The sequence below is a fragment of the Hoplias malabaricus genome, chromosome 18 (genome assembly GCF_029633855.1).
Source record: "Hoplias malabaricus isolate fHopMal1 chromosome 18, fHopMal1.hap1, whole genome shotgun sequence".
In the NCBI taxonomy this organism is placed as follows: domain Eukaryota; kingdom Metazoa; phylum Chordata; class Actinopteri; order Characiformes; family Erythrinidae; genus Hoplias; species Hoplias malabaricus.
The window spans coordinates 3,536,421-3,559,520 of NC_089817.1; the positions used below are offsets into that span (position 1 = coordinate 3,536,421).

A 23,100-nucleotide genomic window follows, 5' to 3' on the forward strand; every position below is an offset into this window, starting at 1 on the left:
CTTTACTGTTGGATGCACTGCATTAGTTTATGACCAAACAGTTACTTAAAACTTTTAATTTATTTATTAAAAAGTTTTAATGCAAAAAAATAATAATAATCCATGACATTCACTCTGTGGTTTTTATTAAGAAACAGAAATTACAATAAAATTGTGTAAAACATGCTCTTCCTCAAATCAATGCCCCAGAAACATACTGCATAGAGACAGTTACCCTCTGTTCACACTAGAGGGCAACAGAGAGCACCAGGTGACAAGTCACTTCCGTCGGTATGTTCCGACAGTTCCTCTGACCAATCAGAGTCGCGCAGTTCATGGTCCCCACAGTGTCCACGTCCACGTGAGACAAACATGGGGCCGTGAGCGACGTGTCTCCCTCTAATGTGAACGAAGGGTCAGGAAACAATATCGTTAAAGAGAAATTAACTCAGAACCTTTCGGCTCATGGTTTTTACACACATCAAGCAGCAATAATTAGGCCAGGGTCTTTCTGATCAGAGCTAATGTTCGGAATTTATTTCATGAAATAATGTAACTTCACTTGCTTTTTCAGTGTGAAATATCAGCCGTTCCCGCGCTCAGATGAATTCTCTGTTTTTAAGATAAACTGCAGGAACGAGCTCTGTTTCATCACATGATAAACTGGAGTCAAAATAAATCCCACTCCATGTGTGCAAAGACCCTTCTGCAGAAACTTAACATTGTCGTGTGTCGACAAAACACATTTTCTAAAAAAACAGGAAAAAAAGTGTTACAGAGGTGTGATCTATTAGCGTTCACTGCGTACCTGTCTCTGCCACGTTTAACAGCCATATATACAAATTAAAGCCAGACACTAACTCCTAAATAACTGCCCCTACATTGATAACATTAATAACCTCCCTGTGCAATTATATTCAACAGCGGCGTCCTCTTTGCAACAGCTCAGATAAGAGCCTTTGATCTCTCAAGTAAAATAGGATTTGCATATTGCTGTTGCCCTCATTACAATACTTTAATTTTGTGTGAAAAGTTATTAAATTTACAGGAATATCATTTACAAAACCATCTTTTAAAACCGTGTCACCAGTGACAGGTCTCCCCATGATGACCTCCAAAACAACACAGACATTTACATCATTTACCTGTGAGTCAGGTCCAATGACAAAAAGTCTTCATCTTTAAGAACACAGAAGCTCCTCTAGAACTCTAGAATGGTTCCTTTAGTTCCTCTAGAATGGTTTACCAGAGGTTCTCTTTTAGAGTAAAAATACCTCCTGCTGCATTGACATGTTCTCAGTTGCAGAGTCCACATTGTCCAGTCTCAGCATGAAACTGATGTCAAATATTTTCTTGGAAGAAGTGAAATGTGGAAATTTCCATTTCCAAGCTCAGAAATGGAAAGACATCAAAATCCTCTGAATATTAAGATCTGAGAGTTGTCTGGAGTAGAGTTCTCCATAAAAAACCTTTAACTGAGTGAACACTGTTCAGACCGACCCTCAGACCAGGCCCGGGTTTCCTGAAAGCATCTTAGTACAAAGAAATGGTTGAGTAAGCATCAGATTGAACACTCTCTCTACCAGAGAAGATGATCTTTTAAACTTGTATTTTTACCCAAACAAGTCTCATTAGAGTACCAGAGATATTCCCCAAACAAGACTCACTACAATATCCAGGAAATTACCCAAACAAGACTCTGTATAATATCCAGGAAATTACCCAAACAAGACTCTGTATAATATCCAGGAAATTACCCAAACAAGACTCTGTAAAATTCTCTAGAAATTACCCAAACAAGACTTACTACAAAATTCAGGAAATGACCCAAACAAGACTCTTTAAATTTCCCTAGAAATTACCCAAGCAAGACTCACTACAATATCCAGGAAATTACCCAAACAAGACTCTGTAAAATTCCCTAGAAATTACCCAGACAAGACTCACTACAATATCCAGGAAATTACCCAAACAAGACTCACTACAATATCCAGGAAAATACCCAAACAAGACTCTCTACAATATCCAGGAAAATACCCAAACAAGACTCTGTAAAATTCCCTAGAAATTACCCAGACAAGACTCACTACAATATCCAGGAAATTACCCAAGCAAGACTCACTACAATATCCAGGAAATTACCCAAACAAGACTCACTACAATATCCAGGAAATTACCCAAACAAGACTCTGTAAAATTCCCTAGAAATTACCCAGACAAGACTCACTACAATATCCAGGAAATTACCCAAACAAGACTCACTACAATATCCAGGAAAATACCCAAACAAGACTCTGTAAAATTCCCTAGAATATACCCAGACAAGACTCACTACAATATCCAGGAATTTACCCAAACAAGACTCACTACAATATCCAGGAAATTACCCAAACAAGACTCTGTAAAATTCCCTAGAAATTACCCAGACAAGACTCACTACAATATCCAGGAAATTACCCAAACAAGACTCACTACAATATCCAGGAAATTACCCAAACAAGACTCTGTAAAATTCCCTAGAAATTACCTAGACAAGACTCACTACAATATCCAGGAAATTACCCAAACAAGACTCACTACAATATCCAGGAAAATACCCAAACAAGACTCACTACAATATCCAGGAAAATACCCAAACAAGACTCACTACAATATCCAGGAAATTACCCAGACAAGACTCACTACAATATCCAGGAAATTACCCAAACAAGACTCACTACAATATCCAGGAAATTACCCAAACAAGACTTACTTCAATATTCAGGAAATTACTCAAACAAGACTTTGTAAATTTCCCCTAAAAATGACCCAAGCTAGACTCAAGGAAATGCTGAATATATTAATGATTTTGATCAATTCAAAGTGTGAAAAGGACTGAAGATGCTTTTTGGAAACTGGACCCTGCTCAGTCCTGGTGGCAATCATAGGAGGGGCGGGGTGGGGGGCGGGTAGGAGGAGGAGCACGACCAGGGGCAGAATGAGGGGGCGGGGACTGTGAGCCAGCCACTGATAGAGAAAGACAGGTGGATGATGCTGGATTCTGTGCTGTTGGAAAGGGACCAGGTGTTGGCGAAGAAGGCGGACCCGAACTGAGGGTAAAAGAGGCTGGGGGTAGAGTTGTGGTGGGTGGAGGAGTGTAAGGGGGTGGAGTTATTGTAGATGGGGGTGGAGTTGAAGGGAGAGGGGGCAGGTTGCATGATGGAGAATAGCTAGGGTATGAGGGGTAGATGGAGTAATTTGAGTGCTGGTCTGTGGAGTATGTGGGGTAACTGGAGTGGGGGTCTATGCAATGGGTGGGATAGTTGGAGTGTGGGGTGGGGGGCAGGTTGCTCTTTGGAGCTGGAGGGGTAGGACTGTGGGGCAAACTGTAAATGTGCCTGGTGGTGTTATTGTTGCTGTTGTAGATGCTGTTGTTGCGTGGGTACCGAGGCGGAGGGTAGGAATTCACCCGAGTGAATTTCATACAGCGACCCTGCGAAAATAAAACAGGAAACACAACAGCTAAAATTACACAAACAAGAAGGTGAGGAATGAGCTACAACATGTACAGTTATCACAGGGAGGCCCATTGGTCCGCTCACAAAATGTTCTGTGTGGTTCAGGCAGGGGGCGACGCCTGGGCAGCGGTGGTTCAGGTAGGGGGCGTAGCATTTGCAGGAGATACAGTGCGATTCCCCAGAATAATCCCATCACTCGGGCATTCCTCGGACTGTGCACCGGGGGCAGCTTCAACCCTGCAGAACCCAGATGTCCAACTCTGAGAGTCTACCATCCGCTCTCCAAACGAGGACATGAACCGGGTCCAGACTGATGTCAACGGATCCGATCCAGATGTCCCACCTCTGTCAATTTGATGGTTGTGTCTCATGGTTTAATTTTGGCTTCCGCAGCGGGGAATCTTCTCCTCAGTAAAAGGCAAGGCTGCCCTGGTCCTCCGGGTACGAGTGTCCTTCCCGCCGTTTCAGAGTTCCTCTGGTGCCCACTGGGTAACCCCACTGCCCCACTGTATGATTCCCAGCCTGAGCAGCAATACCGCACTTGGGCAGGACTGCTACATGCCATCAGTCTGCACCCGTACCTGGATTAAACATTTAATGTGAAGAAGAGCATCAGCTCAGCGTGTGTTCAGACTTGTCAGTCTTGGTCAGATTTATAGCAACCTTCATTAGCATAAGTGTGAACTCTTCCTCACCCAGTGCTGGGGGCATCATGTGTGATGGGGAAGTTGGCTAAAACCTAACAGCTAACTATTTCATCTTTATCAGGGAACTGAAGATGAAATAAACCAGGGGGCAAACAACTGGGGACAATACAAGCAGAGTCTTCAGTAAGCGGTGGTAGTGAATATAATCTCCTAATCCTGCAGGGGGTGCTATAATGGGTCTAATGACACTTTCTGAGAGATATAAAGAAAACGTCAGCTCATTTCCATTGTTATTTTTGTGTAGCCGTCCTGGCCAAGCGCACTGAAATCTCAACCGCTCTGAGTATCACAAGTGTACTGAGGAATCTGGAGCCTGGCGCTGTGAGGTGACTGTGGACTCCAGGATATTAATCTCCACCCTACAGCTCAGACTCAGCCCCCGACTCAGCCCCGACTCAGGCCTTGACTCAGCCCAGACTCAGCCCCCGACTCAGGCCTTGACTTAGCCCCGACTCAGCCCAGACTCAGCCCCCGACTCAGGCCTTGACTCAGGCCTTGACTCAGCCCAGACTCAGCCCCTGACTCAGGCCTTGACTCAGCCCAGACTCAGCCCCCGACTCAGGCCTTGACTCAGGCCTTGACTCAGCCCAGACTCAGCCCCCGACTCAGGCCTTGACTCAGCCCAGACTCAGCCCCCGACTCAGCCCCCAACTCAGCCCCCAACTCAGCCCAGACTCAGCCCGGCTCAGCCCGAGGGGTTTTTCTCCACAATCTGAAGAATCATCTCAGAGGAAAGAGGTTTTCTGATCAGAGACATACATTATCTTTATCATTTTTACAGTAAAGACGAAGTATATTTTTTTGTAATGAATTGAACTAGATTTAGCAAATATTGAGAAGTCAAAGGCGATTACTCAGTGTTTCACGGAAACCTCAGTTTCTACTGAAAACTCGCTGAATGCCACATTGCGCTACAACAAATTCTCCCATTTCTTCCACTCGGAGCACTGAGGTGCTGGGGCAGGTGGGTGGTTCCAGACCCCGCTCGTGTACCACTGAACCCTGGGGGGTGTTACAGTAGATTGATTTCTCAAAGAGGAACTGGCTGAGACGCAGAATTCCTAATATGGACATAAACAAACTGCACAAACACACGACTGATCCAGATGTTGTGCCACAGCCTCTGGAAGAACTTTCCCAGCTTTGTTTTTGTGAAAGTCTCCCAATGCATGCTGGGAGTACAGTCACTGCTCAGGGATTTAGAGCCAGATCTCGTCAGTTGAGTTTAATCTTAAAGACAGACTTTGATCTGTGGGTCTCGACTGCAAAGCGTCCAGCAACTGCTGCTTATCTCTCGCTCTTCAAAGCCCTCCCTCTGCCCCTGATGACTACAGATCTGCTGCCAGGTTCCTGCTTATCTGCAGAGCTGGAGGACGCAGGAGGATTAAGGGGTTGACGGAGAGTGGGAGACAGAGGGGAGGAAAGACAGGGGAGGCTGGAGAGCGGGGGACAGAGGAGAGGACAGAGAGCGGGGGAAAAAGGGGAGGACGGAGAGTGGGGGACAGAGGGGAGGAAAGAGAGCGGAGGACAGAGAGCAGGGGACAGAAAGGAGGATGGGGAGCAGGGGACAAAGGGGAGGATGGAGAGTGGGGAACAGGGAGGAGGAAAGACAGCGAGGGACAAAGGGGAAGATGGAGAGCGGGGGACAGAAGGGAGGAAAGAGAGCGGGGGACAGAGGGGAGGACGGAGAGCGGGGAACAAAGGGGAGGAAGGAGAGCGAGGGACAGAGAGGAGGAAAGACAGCGAGGAACAGAGGGAAGGATGGAGAGCAGGGGACAGAAGGGAGGACAGAGAGCGGGGGACAGAGTGAAGGACGGAGAGCGGGGACAGAGGGGAGGAAAGACAGGGGAGACTGGAGAGCGGGGGACAGAAGGGAGGAAAGAGCGGGGGACAGAGGGGAGGAAAGAGAGCAGGGGACAGAGGGGAGGACGGAGAACGAGGGACAGGGAGGAGGAAAGACAGCGAGGAACAGAGGGAAGAATGGAGCGCACGGGACAGAAGGGAGGAAGGAGAGCGGGGGACAGAGGGGAGGATGGAGAGCGGGGACAGAGGGGAGGACGGAGAACGAGGGACAGGGAGGAGGAAGGACAGGAGGAAAGACAGCGAGGAACAGAGGGAAGAATGGAGAGCAGGGGACAGAAGGGAGGACGGAGAGCGGGGGACAGAGGGGAGGACAGAGAGTGGGGAACAGAGTGGAGGATGGAAAGCGGGGGACAGAAGGAAGGACGGAGAGCAGGGGACAGAGTGGGGGACAGAGGAGGAAAGACAGCGGGGGACAGAAGGAAGGAAGGGGAGCGAGGGACAAAGGGGAGGACGGAGAGCGGGGGACAGGGAGGAGGAAAGACAGCGGGGGACAGAGGAGTAAAGACAGCGAGGGACAGAGGGGAGGATGGAGAGCGGGGGACAGAAGGGAAGACGGAGAGCGGGGGACAGAGGGGAGGACGGAGAGCGGGGGACAGGGGAGGCTGGTGAGCAGGGGACAGAAGGGAGGACAGAGAGCGGGGGACAGAGGGGAGGACGGAGAGCGGGGGACAGAGGCGAGGACGGAGAGCGGAGGACGGAGAGTGGGGGACAGAGGGGAGGACGGAGAGCGGGGGACGGAGCAGAGACAGAGACAGGGTTATTTCGGGCTGGAGTTGATGTGTTGCGCAGATGGAGCTACATTCCTCTTTGTCGTGGTGTTATTTGCAGTCGGCTCCATCTCTGTGGTTCAGCACATTCCACTGAGTCTCATTACTGACATCTGGATCTGATTCTCCACCAGGAAATCTCTCTCTCTCTCTCTCTCTCTCTCTACTCTCTCTCTCTTTCTCTCTCTCTCTCTACTCTCTCTCTCTCTCTCTCTGAGAGGGTGATCTTTTGTTTTTACTCCGGCAGTCGTCTAAAACCACATTTCAGACTCATCCAATAACCTATTGTTTGTGTGTGTGTGTGTGTGTGTGTGTGTGTGTGTGTGTGTGTGTGTGTGTGTGTGTAAACTCAGGGTAGACGTGGACTGTTGTGTAAAATTCAGACTGAAAATGAAAGCCATGTTGGATCTTGGGATCTGGCTGGAGTTCTGTTTCACTACTGATCAATACTCCAAATGGTATTGATCATCAGTCTGATCAGTTTCTCTAAACTGAGGTCCAGGCCTGGTTCCATCCTGTTGTTGTTGATGTTGTTTTATTATTGTCATTGTTGATGTTGTTGTTTCATTGTTGTCGTTGTTTAATTGTTGTTGTGTCATTGTTGTCATTGTTTAGTTGTTGTCATTGTTGTCATTGTTTAGTTGTTTTCATTGTTTCATTATTTCATTGTTGTTGTTGTTTAGTTGTTTTTGTTGATGTTGTTGTTGTAGTTATTGTCCTTTTGTTGATGTCATTGTTGTTGTTGTTACTGTTGTCGTGTGACAGATGGCCCATTACTCACTCCATCATTGTTGTGATCTCACAGTGTTAATCATGGTTTCTCACAGTCGCAGCACTCTGAGATTTCACTGATTGAACAATGTTATTGATTACACTTTCAGCTCCAGCAGGACATGCCTCCAACACTGAGCTCCGCCCACAGCTGTGACAGATTAGTCCAGCTTGTCTGGACCTGAACCTGTCGGGTCTCCACTGCCTAAAGGAGTTCCGGGTCTCAGAGGGTCTGCACTGGACCCGATCTGGGCACAGAACCCAGTCAGAGCACAGAACCTGACACCCCCAGGGTCACCACAGATCCACAGATGACCACATTTCTCTACAGCCCAGCGCCTCTGTGGGTCACTGGCTGGTTTAATGAGTGAGTGAGTGTGTGAGTGTGTAAGTGTGTGAAAGAGTGAGTGACTGAGTGTGGGTGACTGAGTTAGTGAACGAGTGAGTGTGTGTGTGACTGTGTGTGACCGAGTGAGTGAGTGACTGTGTGTGATTGAGTAAATGAGTGACTGTATGTGTGTGTGACAGAGGGAGTGAGTGAGTGAATAAGTGTGAGTGTGAGTGAGTGAGTGAGTGAATGAGTGTGAGTGTGAGTGAGTGAGTCTGACTCTCACCTTCTCTCCAGGCTGAGGTCTCATCACAGAAACTCTGTCGTATCCTCTCCTCAACCACACACACAAAGCATCCAGCTTCCCCTGCAACACACACACACACAAGATAAACTCTACACACAGCGTCCAGTTTCCCGTACTGCTCTGTGTGGAGGGTGCAGCGTCAGGAGAATGTTCTCTGTCACAGAGAGAGGAACGTGTTTGTGTTTTTGCTGAAACAGGATCCAGAGCCGTCCATCTCCAGAGTTCAGCTCGGTCCACAACCTGATTCCAATTATACCCCCCCCTTCTCTCTCTCTCTCTCTCTCTCTGTCCTGCCCCTGACTGAGTCTCCAGAACTCCAGTCAACACACTACTGACACAGGAGGAGATGACCCCTGTGTGTGTGTGTGTGTGTGTGTGTGTGTGTTACCTGTATAGGTGTGTACCACTTGTGCGTGTTGAGGGGTTTGTGTGAGCCGTTGTTGAGAGTTCTCATCGGAGGAAACTCAAACTCTGTCTCCGGCATCTTCACCCGAGCGTTCTTCGCCAACTCCAACTTCGCTCCCTCCTCCGTGGAGCCTTTATCACCCCACCGTACCTACACACACACACACACACACACACACACACGGTTTGGAAATGGTGTGGACACAGGACACAGTTTGAATATTGAATATGGTGTGGACACAATGAGTACACGGTTTGGACACTGAGGACACTGTGTGAACGCAGTGAGGGCACAGTTTGGACACAATTTGGATGCAGTGAGTATGCCGTGTGGACACAAAGAGGACAGTGAGGATGCCGTGTGGACGCAGTGGGGACATCATGTGGATGCAGTGAGGACACTGAAGACGCAGTGAGGATGCTGTGAGGACACTGTGATGACGCAGTGAGGATGCAGTGAGGACACTGTGAAGACGCAGTGAGGACACTGTGAAGACGCTGTGAAGACGCTGTGAGGATGCAGTGAGGACACTGTGAAGACGCAGTGAGGACACTGTGAAGACGCAGTGAGGACACTGTGAAGACGCTGTGAGGACACTGTGAAGACGCTGTGAGGACACTGTGATGACGGAGTGAGGATGCTGTGAGGACACTGTGAAGACGCTGTGAGGATGCAGTGAGGACACTGTGAAGACACTGTGAGGACACTGTGAAGACGCAGTGAGGACACTGTGAAGACACTGTGAGGACACTGTGAAGACGCAGTGAGGACACTGTGAAGACGCTGTGAGGATGCAGTGAGGACACTGTGAAGACACTGTGAGGACACTGTGAAGACGCTGTGAGGACACTGTGATGACGCAGTGAGGACAATGTGAAGACGCTGTGAGGACACTGTGATGACGCAGTGAGGACAATGTGAAGACGCAGTGAGGACACTGTGAAGACGCTGTGAGGACACTGTGAAGACGCAGTGAGGACACTGTGAAGACGCAGTGAGGACACTGTGAGGACACTGTGAAGACGCTGTGAGGACACTGTGATGATGCAGTGAGGACAATGTGAAGATGCAGTGAGGACACTGTGAAGACGCTGTGAGGACACTGTGAAGACGCTGTGAGGACAATGTGAAGACGCTGTGAGGACACTGTGAAGACGCTGTGAGGACACTGTGAAGACGCTGTGAGGACACTGTGAAGACGCTGTGAGGACACTGTGAAGACGCAGTGAGGACACTGTGAAGACGCTGTGAGGACACTGTGAAGACGCTGTGAGGACGCTGTGATGACGGAGTGAGGATGCTGTGAAGACGCTGTGAGGACGCTGTGAAGATGCTGTGAGGACACTGTGAAGACGCTGTGAGGACACTGTGAGGACACTGTGAAGACGCAGTGAGGACACTGTGAAGACGCAGTGAGGACACTGTGAAGACGCTGTGAGGACACTGTGAAGACGCTGTGAGGACACTGTGAAGACGCAGTGAGGACACTGTGAAGACGCAGTGAGGACACTGTGAAGACGCTGTGAGGACACTGTGAAGACGCTGTGAGGACGCTGTGATGACGGAGTGAGGATGCTGTGAAGACGCTGTGAGGACGCTGTGAAGATGCTGTGAGGACACTGTGAAGACGCTGTGAGGATGCAGTGAGGACACTGTGAAGACGCTGTGAGGACACTGTGAAGACGCTGTGAGGACACTGTGAAGACGCTGTGAGGACACTGTGAACACGCTGTGAGCACACTGTGAAGACGCAGTGAGGACACTGTGATGACGGAGTGAGGATGCTGTGAAGACGCTGTATTGAAGGATGCAGTGAGGACACTGTGAAAACGCTGTGAGGACACTGTGAAGACGCTGTGTAGATCCTCATAGCTACAGTATGTTCCCATATGGAGTGAAAGTTTTTGGGTCTAACCTCCATGCGTTTAATTCCTCCAACTCCCCTTCCTCCGTAATACGAGGCATCCACTGTTGGCCAGTTCTTCTTCGGATATTCCTCATTCTCTTCATCCTTTAGAGAGAGAGAGAGAGAGAGAAAGAGAGAGGCTTATATATAATATATATATATATACACACACAGGGTGGGCTGTTTATATGGATACACTTTAATAAAATGGGAATGGTTGGTGATATTAACTTCCTGTTTGTGGCACATTAGTATATGGGAGGGGGGAAACTTTTCATGATGGGTGTCATTTTGAAGTCGGCCATTTTGGATCCAACTTTTGTTTTTTCAATGGGAAGAGGGTCATGTGACACATCAAACTTTTAGATTTTAGTGTAGTTTTATTCTTTCATGAGTTATTTACAAGTTTCTGACCACTTATAAAATGTGTTCAAAGTGCTGCCCATTGTGTTGATTGTCAGTGCAACCCTCTTCTCCCACTCTTCACACACTGATAGCAACACCGCAGGAGAAATGCTAGCACAGGCTTCCAGTATCCGTAGTTTCAGGTGCTGCACATCTCGTATCTTCACAGCATAGACAATTGCCTTCAGATGACCCCAAAGATAAAAGTCTAAGGGGGTCAGATCGGGAGACCTTGGCCCACGACGACCAATCCACTTTCCAGGAATCTATTCATCTAGGAATGCTCGGACCAGACACCCATAATGTGGTGGTGCCAGCTTCAGTGAATAAAGAGGAAAACACATCATCATGTAGCAATTTCTCATATCCAGTGGCCTTGAGGTTTCCATTGATGAAGAATGGCCCCACTATCGTTGTACCCCATATACCACACCATACCATCAGTTTTTTTGTTCCAACAGTCTTGGAGGGATCTATCCAATGTGGGTTAGTGTCAGACCAATAGCGGTGGTTTTGTTTGTTAACTTCACCATTCACATAAAAGTTTACTTTATCACTGAACAAAATCTTCGGTGTAAACTGAGGGTCCTGCTCCAATTATTGTTTTGCCCATTCTCAAATTCAGTGCACTGATCTGGGTCATCCTCGCTGAGATGCTGCAGCAGCTGGAGATTGTAAGGGTGCCACTTGTGAGTAGCTAATATCCGCCGAAGGGATGTTCGACTGATGTCACTCTCCAGTGACATGCGGCGAGTGCTATGCTGTGGGCTCATGCTGAATGAAGCTAGGACAGCCACTGATGTTTGTTCATTAGCGACAGTTTTCATGCGTCCACATTTTGGCAAATCCAACACTGAACCAGTTTCACGAAATTTGGCGAGCAGTTTGCTAACTGTAGCGTGGGAGATGGTTGGTCTCGTAGAGTGTCTTTCATTGAAATCTGCTGCAATGCCCCGGTTACTGCGTTCACCAGACATCAACACAATTTCTATCCGCTCCTCACGTGTTAACCTCTGAGACATGTCAATGGCTGTAAACAAAGAGAAACTCGTAAATAACTCATGAAAGAATAAAGTTACGTTAAAACCGCCATTGCTTTTCTTCCCAATAAGTTTGATGTGTCACATGACCCTCTTCCCATTGAAAAAACAAAAGTTGGATCCAAAATGGCTGACTTCAAAATGGCCACCATGGTCACCACCATCTTGAAAAGTTTCCCATTTTATTAAGGTGCCCATATAAATGGCCCACCCTGTATAGATAGATAGAGAGAGGTAAACTTCATTCTCTTGTTCCCTCGTTCTTTTTGGTAGCACTTTACATTTACACAAAACTTGGAGAGATCAAAGTGCTGCTCAAACCTTTCAAGTTAAAGAAGTTTTGAGAGATTTTAACAAACGTCAGACCCCAGTTTTTTGGAGCGCTCTCACGCTTCCTCTCACTGTGTCTGTTATTGTTGGATTATGTTACTATTTTTCTCTCGTATTTTGTTGGTGATGGTAGATCGCTGAGTAGATTTAATGCCGAAGCTCATTTTGGATTGAAGTATCCTCCCCGTCAGTGATCCTCAGAGCGCCGCTCGTCTCCACTCTGTGACTCGGTAAAGTTGTAAACAAAGGAATTCAGAGAGTGAAGCGCTGAGCGTCTGAAGAGCTACACTTTCCTCGAGAGGAGATCAGAGCCAAAGCTGAATAACGTCAGCTCTGAGGATCAGGACCTCATTCCTTCTCTCTTTTCCTCCTCCTCCTCCTCTCCAGACCCACAACCTAAAGCCTCAGGCGTTTCCTGTGTGTGAATATCTGGCAACCCTTGCCGTCTGTAAAGAGCCTGCGGATTATTAACTCTGAATCCCAACTGAAGAGCCTCCTTCACATGCTTTTTTAGAGACTAATTTCACCCTCGGTCTCTTCACCAGAGACGACAGAGAGAGACCTCTCACTGTAAACTCTGTCTGATTTAATGCTGAGACAAACAAACAAACGGAGGTCTTCCCTCTGCTCCTCCTCCCTCCCTCACCCCCGCGGCCACACTGAGACCCTGAGGATTCACCGTCCAGAGAGCAACACGACCACCACAGCAGACCCTCGAAGAACATTAAAGTGTGTGTGTGTGTGTGTATGGTTTTACCGAGCTGTCCTCGTCCAGAGGGGGTGGTGGATTGTGGATGACCTGTTGAAGGACAGAGAGAAGTGTTGGATGTTGTGCTACTTTTCAAAAATGTTTATATTTAAGGAGGTAGTGTTTGCAAAAGTGTGTTGTGAGGTTGTGTTGTTCTGAGCATGTGTGTATTGTGAGGTTGTGTTGTTCTGAGCGTGTGTGTGTGTGCATTGTGAGGTTGTGTTGTTCTGAGTGTGTGTGTGTGTTGTGAGGTTGTGTTGTTCTGAGCATGTGTGTATTGTGAGGTTGTGTTGTTCTGAGCGTGTGTGTGTGTGCATTGTGAGGTTGTGTTGTTCTGAGTGTGTGTGTGTGTTGTGAGGTTGTGTTGTTCTGAGCATGTGTGTATTGTGAGGTTGTGTTGTTCTGAGTGTGTGTGTGTGTTGTGAGGTTGTGTTGTTCTGAGCGTGTGTGTGTGTGTTGTGAGGATGTGTTGTTCTGAGCATGTGTGTATTGTGAGGTTGTGTTGTTCTGAGTATGTGTGTGTGTGTTGTGAGGTTGTGTTGTTCTGAGTGTGTGTGTGTGTTGTGAGGTTGTGTTGTTCTGAGCGTGTGTGTGTGTGTGTTGTGAGGATGTGTTGTTTTGAGCATGTGTGTGTATTGTGAGGTTGTGTTGTTCTGAGTGTGTGTGTGTGTGTTGTTAGGTTGTGTTGTTCTGAGCGTGTGTGTGTGTTTTGTGAGGATGTGTTGTTCTGAGCATGTGTGTATTGTGAGGTTGTGTTGTTCTGAGTGTGTGTGTTGTGAGGTTGTGTTGTTCTGAGCGTGTGTGTGTGTGTGTGTTGTTAGGTTGTGTTGTTCTGAGCGTGTGTGTGTGTGTGTGTTGTGAGGATGTGTTGTTCTGAGCATGTGTGTGTATTGTGAGGTTGTGTTGTTCTGAGTGTGTGTGTGTGTGTTGTTAGGTTGTGTTGTTCTGAGCGTGTGTGTGTGTTTTGTGAGGATGTGTTGTTCTGAGCATGTGTGTATTGTGAGGTTGTGTTGTTCTGAGTGTGTGTGTTGTGAGGTTGTGTTGTTCTGAGTGTGTGTGTGTGTTGTGAGGTTGTGTTGTTCTGAGTGTGTGTGTGTGTGTATTGTGAGGTTGTGTTGTTCTGAGCGTGTGTGTTGTGAGGATGTGTTGTTCTGAGCATGTGTGTATTGTGAGGTTGTGTTGTTCTGAGTGTGTGTGTGTGTGTTGTGAGGTTGTGTTGTTCTGAGTGTGTGTGTGTGTTGTGAGGTTGTGTTGTTCTGAGCGTGTGTGTGTGTGTTGTGTGGCTGTGTTGTTCTGAGCGTGTGTGTGTTGTGAGGTTGTGTTGTTCTAAGCATGTGTGTATTGTGAGGTTGTGTTGTTCTGAGCATGTGTGTATTGTGAGGTTGTGTTGTTCTGAGTGTGTGTGTATTGTGAGGTTGTGTTGTTCTGAGCGTGTGTGTGTGTGTTGTGAGGATGTGTTGTTCTGAGCATGTGTGTATTGTGAGGTTGTGTTGTTCTGAGTGTGTGTGTATTGTGAGGTTGTGTTGTTCTGAGCTTGTGTGTGTGTTGTGAGGTTGTGTTGTTCTGAGCATGTGTGTATTGTGAGGTTGTGTTGTTCTGAGTGTGTGTGTATTGTGAGGTTGTGTTGTTCTGAGTGTGTGTGTATTGTGAGGTTGTGTTGTTCTGAGCGTGTGTGTGTGTGTGTGTGTGTGTGTTGTGAGGTTGTGTTGTTCTGAGTGTGTGTGTGTGTTGTGAGGTTGTGTTGTTCTGAGCGTGTGTGTGTGTGTTGTGTGGCTGTGTTGTTCTGAGCGTGTGTGTGTTGTGAGGTTGTGTTGTTCTAAGCATGTGTGTATTGTGAGGTTGTGTTGTTCTGAGCATGTGTGTATTGTGAGGTTGTGTTGTTCTGAGTGTGTGTGTATTGTGAGGTTGTGTTGTTCTGAGCGTGTGTGTGTGTGTTGTGAGGATGTGTTGTTCTGAGCATGTGTGTATTGTGAGGTTGTGTTGTTCTGAGTGTGTGTGTATTGTGAGGTTGTGTTGTTCTGAGCTTGTGTGTGTGTTGTGAGGTTGTGTTGTTCTGAGCATGTGTGTGTGTGTTGTTTGGCTGTGTTGTTCTGAGCGTGTGTGTGTTGTGAGGTTGTGTTGTTCTGAGCGTGTGTGTGTTTGTTGTGAGGTTGTGTTGTTCTGAGTGTGTGTGTGTGTTGTGAGGTTGTGTTGTTCTAAGTGTGTTGTTTGTGTGTTGTGAGGTTGTGTTGTTCTGAGCGTGTGTATGTGTGTGTTGTGAGGATGTGTTGTTCTGAGCATGTGTGTATTGTGAGGTTGTGTTGTTCTGAGTGTGTGTGTGTTTGTTGTGAGGTTGTGTTGTTCTGAGTGTGTGTGTGTTTGTTGTGAGGTTGTGTTGTTCTGAGTGTGTGTGTGTGTTGTGAGGATGTGTTGTTATAAGTGTGTGTGTGTGTGTTGTGAGGTTGTGTTGTTCTGAGCGTGTGTGTGTTGTGAGGTTGTGTTGTTCTGAGCGTGTGTGTGTTGTGAGGTTGTGTTGTTCTGAGCGTGTGTGTGTTGTGAGGTTGTGTTATTCTGAGCGTGTGTGTGTGTTGTGAGGTTGTGTTGTTCTGAGCGTGTGTGTGTGTTGTGAGGTTGTGTTCTGAGTGTGTGTGTGTTGTGAGGTTGTGTTGTTCTGAGCGTGTGTTTGTGTTGTGAGGTTGTGTTGTTCTGAGCGTGTGTGTGTTATGAGGTTGTGTTGTTCTGAGCGTGTGTGTGTGTTGTGAGGTTGTGTTCTGAGTGTGTGTGTGTTGTGAGGTTGTGTTCTGAGTGTGTGTGTGTTGTGAGGTTGTGTTCTGAGCGTGTGTGTGTTGTGAGGTTGTGTTGTTCTGAGCGTGTGTGTGTGTTGTGAGGTTGTGTTCTGAGCGTGTGTGTGTTGTGAGGTTGTGTTGTTCTGAGCGTGTGTGTGTGTTGTGAGGTTGTGTTCTGAGCGTGTGTGTGTTGTGAGGTTGTGTTGTTCTGAGTGTGTGTGTGTGTTGTGAAGTTGTGTTGTTCTAAGCAACGCGTGTGTGTGTGTTGTGAGGTTGTGTTGTTCTGAGCGCGTGTGTGTGTTGTGAGGTTGTGTTGTTCTGAGTGTGTGTGTGTGTTGTGAGGTTGTGTTGTTCTGAGCGTGTGTGTGTGTTGTGAGGTTGTGTTCTGAGCGTGTGTGTGTGTTGTGAGGTTGTGTTGTTCTGAGCGTGTGTGTGTGTTGTGAGGTTGTGTTCTGAGCGTGTGTGTGTTGTGAGGTTGTGTTGTTCTGAGTGTGTGTGTGTGTTGTGAAGTTGTGTTGTTCTAAGCAACGCGTGTGTGTGTGTTGTGAGGTTGTGTTGTTCTGAGCACGTGTGTGTGTTGTGAGGTTGTGTTGTTCTGAGCGCGTGTGTGTGTTGTGAGGTTGTGTATTACTGACCACAGTGCAGCAGAGTGGCCAGAACCACCAGAACAGAACCAAGGCCAGGAGAGGCAGCAAGATCAGCAGAGCCACAGTTAGAAACGTTCCGTCCACCTGGAGAACACAGAACACACACACACACACTCTGCAAAAAACATTCTCTACAAATGCACACACACTATTATAAACACACATACACACTCTACAAAATAACACACACACTACAAAATACACACACTCTACAATGTACACACACACACTTTACAAAATACACACACACACTAAAAAATAAGACACACTTTACAAAATACACACACTCTACAAAATACACACACACGCACTCTACCAAACACACACACACGCACTCTACCAAACACACACACACACACATTCCCAAAGGTTCCCGCTGAGCCGAGAGGAGCCGTTGAAGCCAGAGCTCTGCTGAGCTGAGAACCGCTCGTGAAGGATTTACACCTTTTACAGACAAAAGTATATGGACACGCCCCTTTAACAGGTATAAAGCCCCGCCCACCGTGCTGTAATCGCCACAGAGTTCAGGGATTTATCAGGCACCAAAGTGTCCAAAGTGGCCCCCTGTTCACTATTCCCTACATTACTCACTATGTAGTGCACTATTATAGGGAGCTCAGGAGGGTAGTGAAAGATTTTGGACACAACCTCATGCGGGCACAGCGCAGTGCATTATGGGCATTCACTATCCACTAGTGTCATCTAGGGTTCATGGCTGGACACTACTTTATGCTGTGCATTGTGGGATTGTTTGAGTGCAATGAAATTGTCCACTATGTGTTCGGAGAATAACTACAAAATCGTGGAAACACAAAATAGTGCACTACTGTAGTGAATATGGCACAGTTTGGAACGCAGTGTGAAGTACAGATGAGAACGTCTCTGTCCTAATGTCTCAGAGCGAAGAAGCAGAGTTCAGACAAAGCTCGTCTCGTCTCACGATTCGACCTGCAGGCAGGAGCAGAACTCCGGGAACTGTGTGTGTGTGTGTGTGTGTGTGTGTGTGTTAAATCAGTGTGAGAGATTAAATCAGGATTAAAGCTGCTCTAATGGTCACACACACACACACACACACCCTGCACAGTGCAGTGTTTTCTCTGCTCTCCACATTCATTAATAATTAGCTGCACTTTTGCTTCATGAACTCGTTCCTCCAGTGTTTCCAGTCTTGGTCTTTTAGTCTGGGTTAGGGTTAGAGTCTGACCTGAACTGAGCAGGGAGAACAATACGCAGTGCAGGGTTCTCCTGGGCTCAGTTCTAGGTTCTAGGTCCCATAAAGCTAAGAGGACGGAGGGTACTGACTGTGAGCAGAGGGATGACAGATGCTGGAGCTGAACTAGTGGCCAGCAGGGCGGCAGTGCTGAGCTCTGTACTGCTACTCATACTCCTAGTGGTACTGGTACTGGTTGTGGTTCTGGTGCTGGTTGTGGTTGTGGTGCTGGTTGAGGAAGAGCCCAGAGAGTGAACGGTACTCACACAGTGTAGTGTGGAGATGGTGGTCGAGCTGGAGATAAAGCTCAAACCGTTGTTCATACTGACATAGAGAGAGGCAGACCTGAGAGAGAGAGGTGGAACAGAGAGAAAGAGAGGGAGAGATAAAACAGAGAGAGAACAGAGAGTGAAAACAGAGGGAGGGAGGGGAGAGTGGAGTTTAATGATGGAAAGCTGGACTGGGGACTGGTCGTGGAGGGAGTGTTTTGGACAGAGAACAGCGGGAGTTTATTCGTTTCATAACTTATTCCTCACTTTCCACATTTCACCTTCTCGTGATACACTGAATAAAACGAACCTTTGCTACAGTGAATTATACCCAGTTACAGTGAGAAATACTGAGTTACAGTGAATTATACCCAGTTACAGTGAGAAATACTGAGTTACAGTGAATTATACCCAGTTACAGTGAGAAATACTGAGTTACAGTGAATTTTACTGAGTTACAGTGAGAAATACTGAGTTACAGTGAATTATACTGAGTTACAGTGAGAAATACTGAGTTACAGTGAATTATACCCAGTTACAGTGAGAAATACTGAGTTACAGTGAATTATACCCAGTTACAGTGAGAAATACTGAGTTACAGTGAGAAATACTGAGTTACAGTGAATTATACCCAGTTACAGTGAGAAATACTGAGTGACAGTGAGAAATACTGAGTTACAGTGAATTATACCCAGTTACAGTGAGAAATACTGAGTTACAGTGAATTATACCCAGTTACAGTGAGAAATACTGAGTTACAGTGAATTTTACTGAGTTACAGTGAGAAATACTGAGTTACAGTGAATTATACTGAGTTACAGTGAGAAATACTGAGTTACAGTGAATTATACCCAGTTACAGTGAGAAATACTGAGTTACAGTGAATTATACCCAGTTACAGTGAGAAATACTGAGTTACAGTGAGAAATACTGAGTTACAGTGAATTATACCCAGTTACAGTGAGAAATACTGAGTTACAGTGAGAAATACTGAGTTACAGTGAATTATACTGAGCTACAGTGAAAAATACTGAGATATAGTGAGATACAGTGAGATATACAGAGTTATAGTGAGAGTTTAACTGAGGTTTAGTGAACTGACGGACACCTACATTCCCTCCTCCTTCAGTACAGGAGCCGGGCAGAGCAGATACGTGTCCTCCACCATCAGAGGTCTCTTCACTATAAAACACACACACACACACACACACACACACACACAATAATATATCTATATCTAAATAACTTCACAGCCTGGAGTCAGACCCACTTTCTGTGTGTGGGTGTGTGTGTGTGTGTAGCCCACATGGTCCTGACTCAGCATCAAACACAAACACTCATCTGGAAGAAAATGGCCACCTTTCAGTTTCATTCCTGTGATTAAGTTCAGAGCCAGAGTTGGTTTCAGCTCCTCACTCACATTCCACACAGAGAGAAGAAGAAAGGATTATTTACTCTGGCTCAGACACACACACACACAGTGAAAGACGATCCCTGAAGTCTTTAGCAGCTGGTGAAACAGACGAGGGCAAAATTAAATCATTAAATGACAGAAGTAACACCACAAACTCTTTTCCACTCACTTCCACAGCAATTCACATTCCTTCACCCAGTCCAGGAATTATACACCGTCCAGAAAAACACACTCCGTCCAGAAAACACACTGCATCCAAAGTAACCCACTCCATCCACAGTAACACACTCCATCCAGAGTAACACACTCTGTCCAGAGTAACACACCCCGTCCAGAGTAACACACTCCGTCCAGAGTAACACACTCTGTCCAGATTAACACATTCCATCTACAGTAACACACTCTGTCCAGAGTAACACAGTCCATCCACAGTAACACACTCTGCCCAGAGTAACACACTCCATCCAGAGTAACACAGTCCATCCACAGTAACACACTCTGTCCAGAGTAGCACACTTCATCCAGAGTACCACATTCCATCCACAGTAACAAACTCCATCCAGAGAAACACACTCTGTCCAGATTAACACACTCCATCTACAGTAACACACTCTGTCCAGAGTAACACACTCCATCCAGAGTAACACAGTCCATCCACAGTAACACACTCTGTCCAGAGTAACACACTCCATCCAGAGTAACACAGTCCATCCACAGTAACACACTCTGTCCAGAGTAACCCACCCCACCCAGAGTAACACACTCCATCCAGAGTAACACATTCCGTCCAGAGTAACAACCTCCATCCAGAAAACACACTCTGTCCAAATTAACACACTCCATCTACAGTAACACACTCTATCCAGAGTAACACAGTCCATCCACAGTAACACACTCTGTCCAGAGTAACACACTTCATCCACAGTAACAAACTCCATCCAGAAAACACTCAGTCCACAGTAACACACTCTGTCCAGAGTAACACACTCCATCCAGAGTAACACACTCCATCCACGGTAACACACTCCATCCAGAGTAACACATTCCATCTACTGTAACACACTCCATCCACAGTAACACACTCAGTCCAGAGTAGCACAGTCTGTCCAGAGTAACACAGTCCATCCACCGTAACACACTCTGTCCAGTGTAACACACTCCATCCAGAGTAACACATTCCATCCACAGTAACAAACTCCATCCAGAGTAACACACTCCATCCAGAGTAACACAGTCTGTCCAGAGTATCCCACTCCACCCAGAGTAACACATTCCATCCACAGTAACACACTCCGTCCAGAGTAACAAACTCCATCCAGAAAACACACTCTGTCCAGATAAACACAGTCCATCCACAGTAACACACTCTGTCCAGAATAACACACTCCATCCAGAGTATCACAGTCCATCCACAGTAACACACTCTGTCCAGAGTAACACACTTCATCCAGAGTAACACATTCCATCCACAGTAACAAACTCCATCCAGAAAACACTCAGTCCACTGTAACACACCCTGTCCAGAGTAACACACTCCATCCAGAGTAACACACTCTGTCCAGAGTAACACACTCCGTCCAGAATAACACACTCCATCCACAGTAACACACTCCATCCAGAGTAGCACAGTCTGTCCAGAATAACCCACTCCACCCAGAGTAACACACTCCATCCAGAGTAACACATTCCATCCACAGTAACACACTCCGTCCAGAGTAACAAACTCCATCCAGAAAACACACTCTGTCCAGATTAACACACTCTGTCCAGAGTAACACAGTCCATCCACAGTAACACACTCTGCCCAGAGTAACACACTCCATCCAGAGTAACACAGTCCATCCACAGTAACACACTCTGTCCAGAGTAACACACTTCATCCAGAGTAACACATTCCATCCACAGTAACAAACTCCATCCAGAAAACACTCATTCCACAGTAACACACTTTGTCCAGAGTAACACACTCCATCTACAGTAACACACTCCATCCACGGTAACACACTCCACCCAGAGTAACACACTCCATCTACTGTAACACACTCCATCCAGAGTAACACAGTCCATCCACAGTAACACACTCCATCCAGAGTAACACATTACATCCAGAAAACACACTCCATCCAGAGTAACGCATTACATCCAGAAAACACACTCCATCCAGAGTAACACATTACATCCAGAAAACACACTCCATCCAGAGTAACACACTCTTTCCACAGTAACACATTCCATCCACAGTAACACACTCCGTCCAGAAAACACACTCCATCCACAGTAACACACTCCGTCCAGAAAACACACTCCATCCACAGTAACACACTCCACCCAGAGTAACACACCCCGTCCAGAGTAACACACTCCGCCCAGAGTAACACACTCTGTCCAGATTAACACATTCCATCTACAGTAACACACTCTGTCCAGAGTAACACAGTCCATCCACAGTAACACACTCTGCCCAGAGTAACACACTCCATCCAGAGTAACACAGTCCATCCACAGTAACACACTCTGTCCAGAGTAACCCACCCCACCCAGAGTAACACACTCCATCCAGAGTAACACATTCCGTCCAGAGTAACAACCTCCATCCAGAAAACACACTCTGTCCAAATTAACACACTCCATCTACAGTAACACACTCTATCCAGAGTAACACAGTCCATCCACAGTAACACACTCTGTCCAGAGTAACACACTTCATCCACAGTAACAAACTCCATCCAGAAAACACTCAGTCCACAGTAACACACTCTGTCCAGAGTAACACACTCCATCCAGAGTAACACACTCCATCCACGGTAACACACTCCATCCAGAGTAACACATTCCATCTACTGTAACACACTCCATCCACAGTAACACACTCAGTCCAGAGTAGCACAGTCTGTCCAGAGTAACACAGTCCATCCACCGTAACACACTCTGTCCAGTGTAACACACTCCATCCAGAGTAACACATTCCATCCACAGTAACAAACTCCATCCAGAGTAACACACTCCATCCAGAGTAACACAGTCTGTCCAGAGTATCCCACTCCACCCAGAGTAACACATTCCATCCACAGTAACACACTCCGTCCAGAGTAACAAACTCCATCCAGAAAACACACTCTGTCCAGATAAACACAGTCCATCCACAGTAACACACTCTGTCCAGAATAACACACTCCATCCAGAGTATCACAGTCCATCCACAGTAACACACTCTGTCCAGAGTAACACACTTCATCCAGAGTAACACATTCCATCCACAGTAACAAACTCCATCCAGAAAACACTCAGTCCACTGTAACACACCCTGTCCAGAGTAACACACTCCATCCAGAGTAACACACTCCGTCCAGAGTAACAAACTCCATCCAGAAAACACACTCTGTCCAGATTAACACACTCTGTCCAGAGTAACACAGTCCATCCACAGTAACACACTCTGCCCAGAGTAACACACTCCATCCAGAGTAACACAGTGCATCCACAGTAACACACTCTGTCCAGAGTAACACACTTCATCCAGAGTAACACATTCCATCCACAGTAACAAACTCCATCCAGAAAACACTCATTCCACAGTAACACACTTTGTCCAGAGTAACACACTCCATCTACAGTAACACACTCCATCCACGGTAACACACTCCACCCAGAGTAACACACTCCATCTACTGTAACACACTCCATCCAGAGTAACACAGTCCATCCACAGTAACACACTCCATCCAGAGTAACACATTACAT

The 23,100-nt window shown here is 46.7% G+C and overlaps 1 protein-coding gene across 1 annotated transcript in view; it reads right to left on the reverse strand.

Moving 5' to 3' along the window:
• Positions 1-2,884: 2,884 nt before the first annotated feature.
• antxr1b (ANTXR cell adhesion molecule 1b) overlaps positions 2,885-23,100 on the reverse strand; it is a 31,198-nt gene continuing 10,982 nt past the window's right edge. The window contains exons 11-18 of the mRNA XM_066651077.1: positions 19,058-19,127; positions 17,769-18,021; positions 16,455-16,550; positions 13,064-13,105; positions 10,541-10,636; positions 8,608-8,775; positions 8,199-8,279; positions 2,885-3,451 (exon numbers count right to left, since the gene is read on the reverse strand). Coding sequence (XP_066507174.1) covers positions 2,885-3,451; positions 8,199-8,279; positions 8,608-8,775; positions 10,541-10,636; positions 13,064-13,105; positions 16,455-16,550; positions 17,769-18,021; positions 19,058-19,127 — 1,373 coding nt within the window. The remainder of the gene's footprint in view (positions 3,452-8,198; positions 8,280-8,607; positions 8,776-10,540; positions 10,637-13,063; positions 13,106-16,454; positions 16,551-17,768; positions 18,022-19,057; positions 19,128-23,100) is intronic.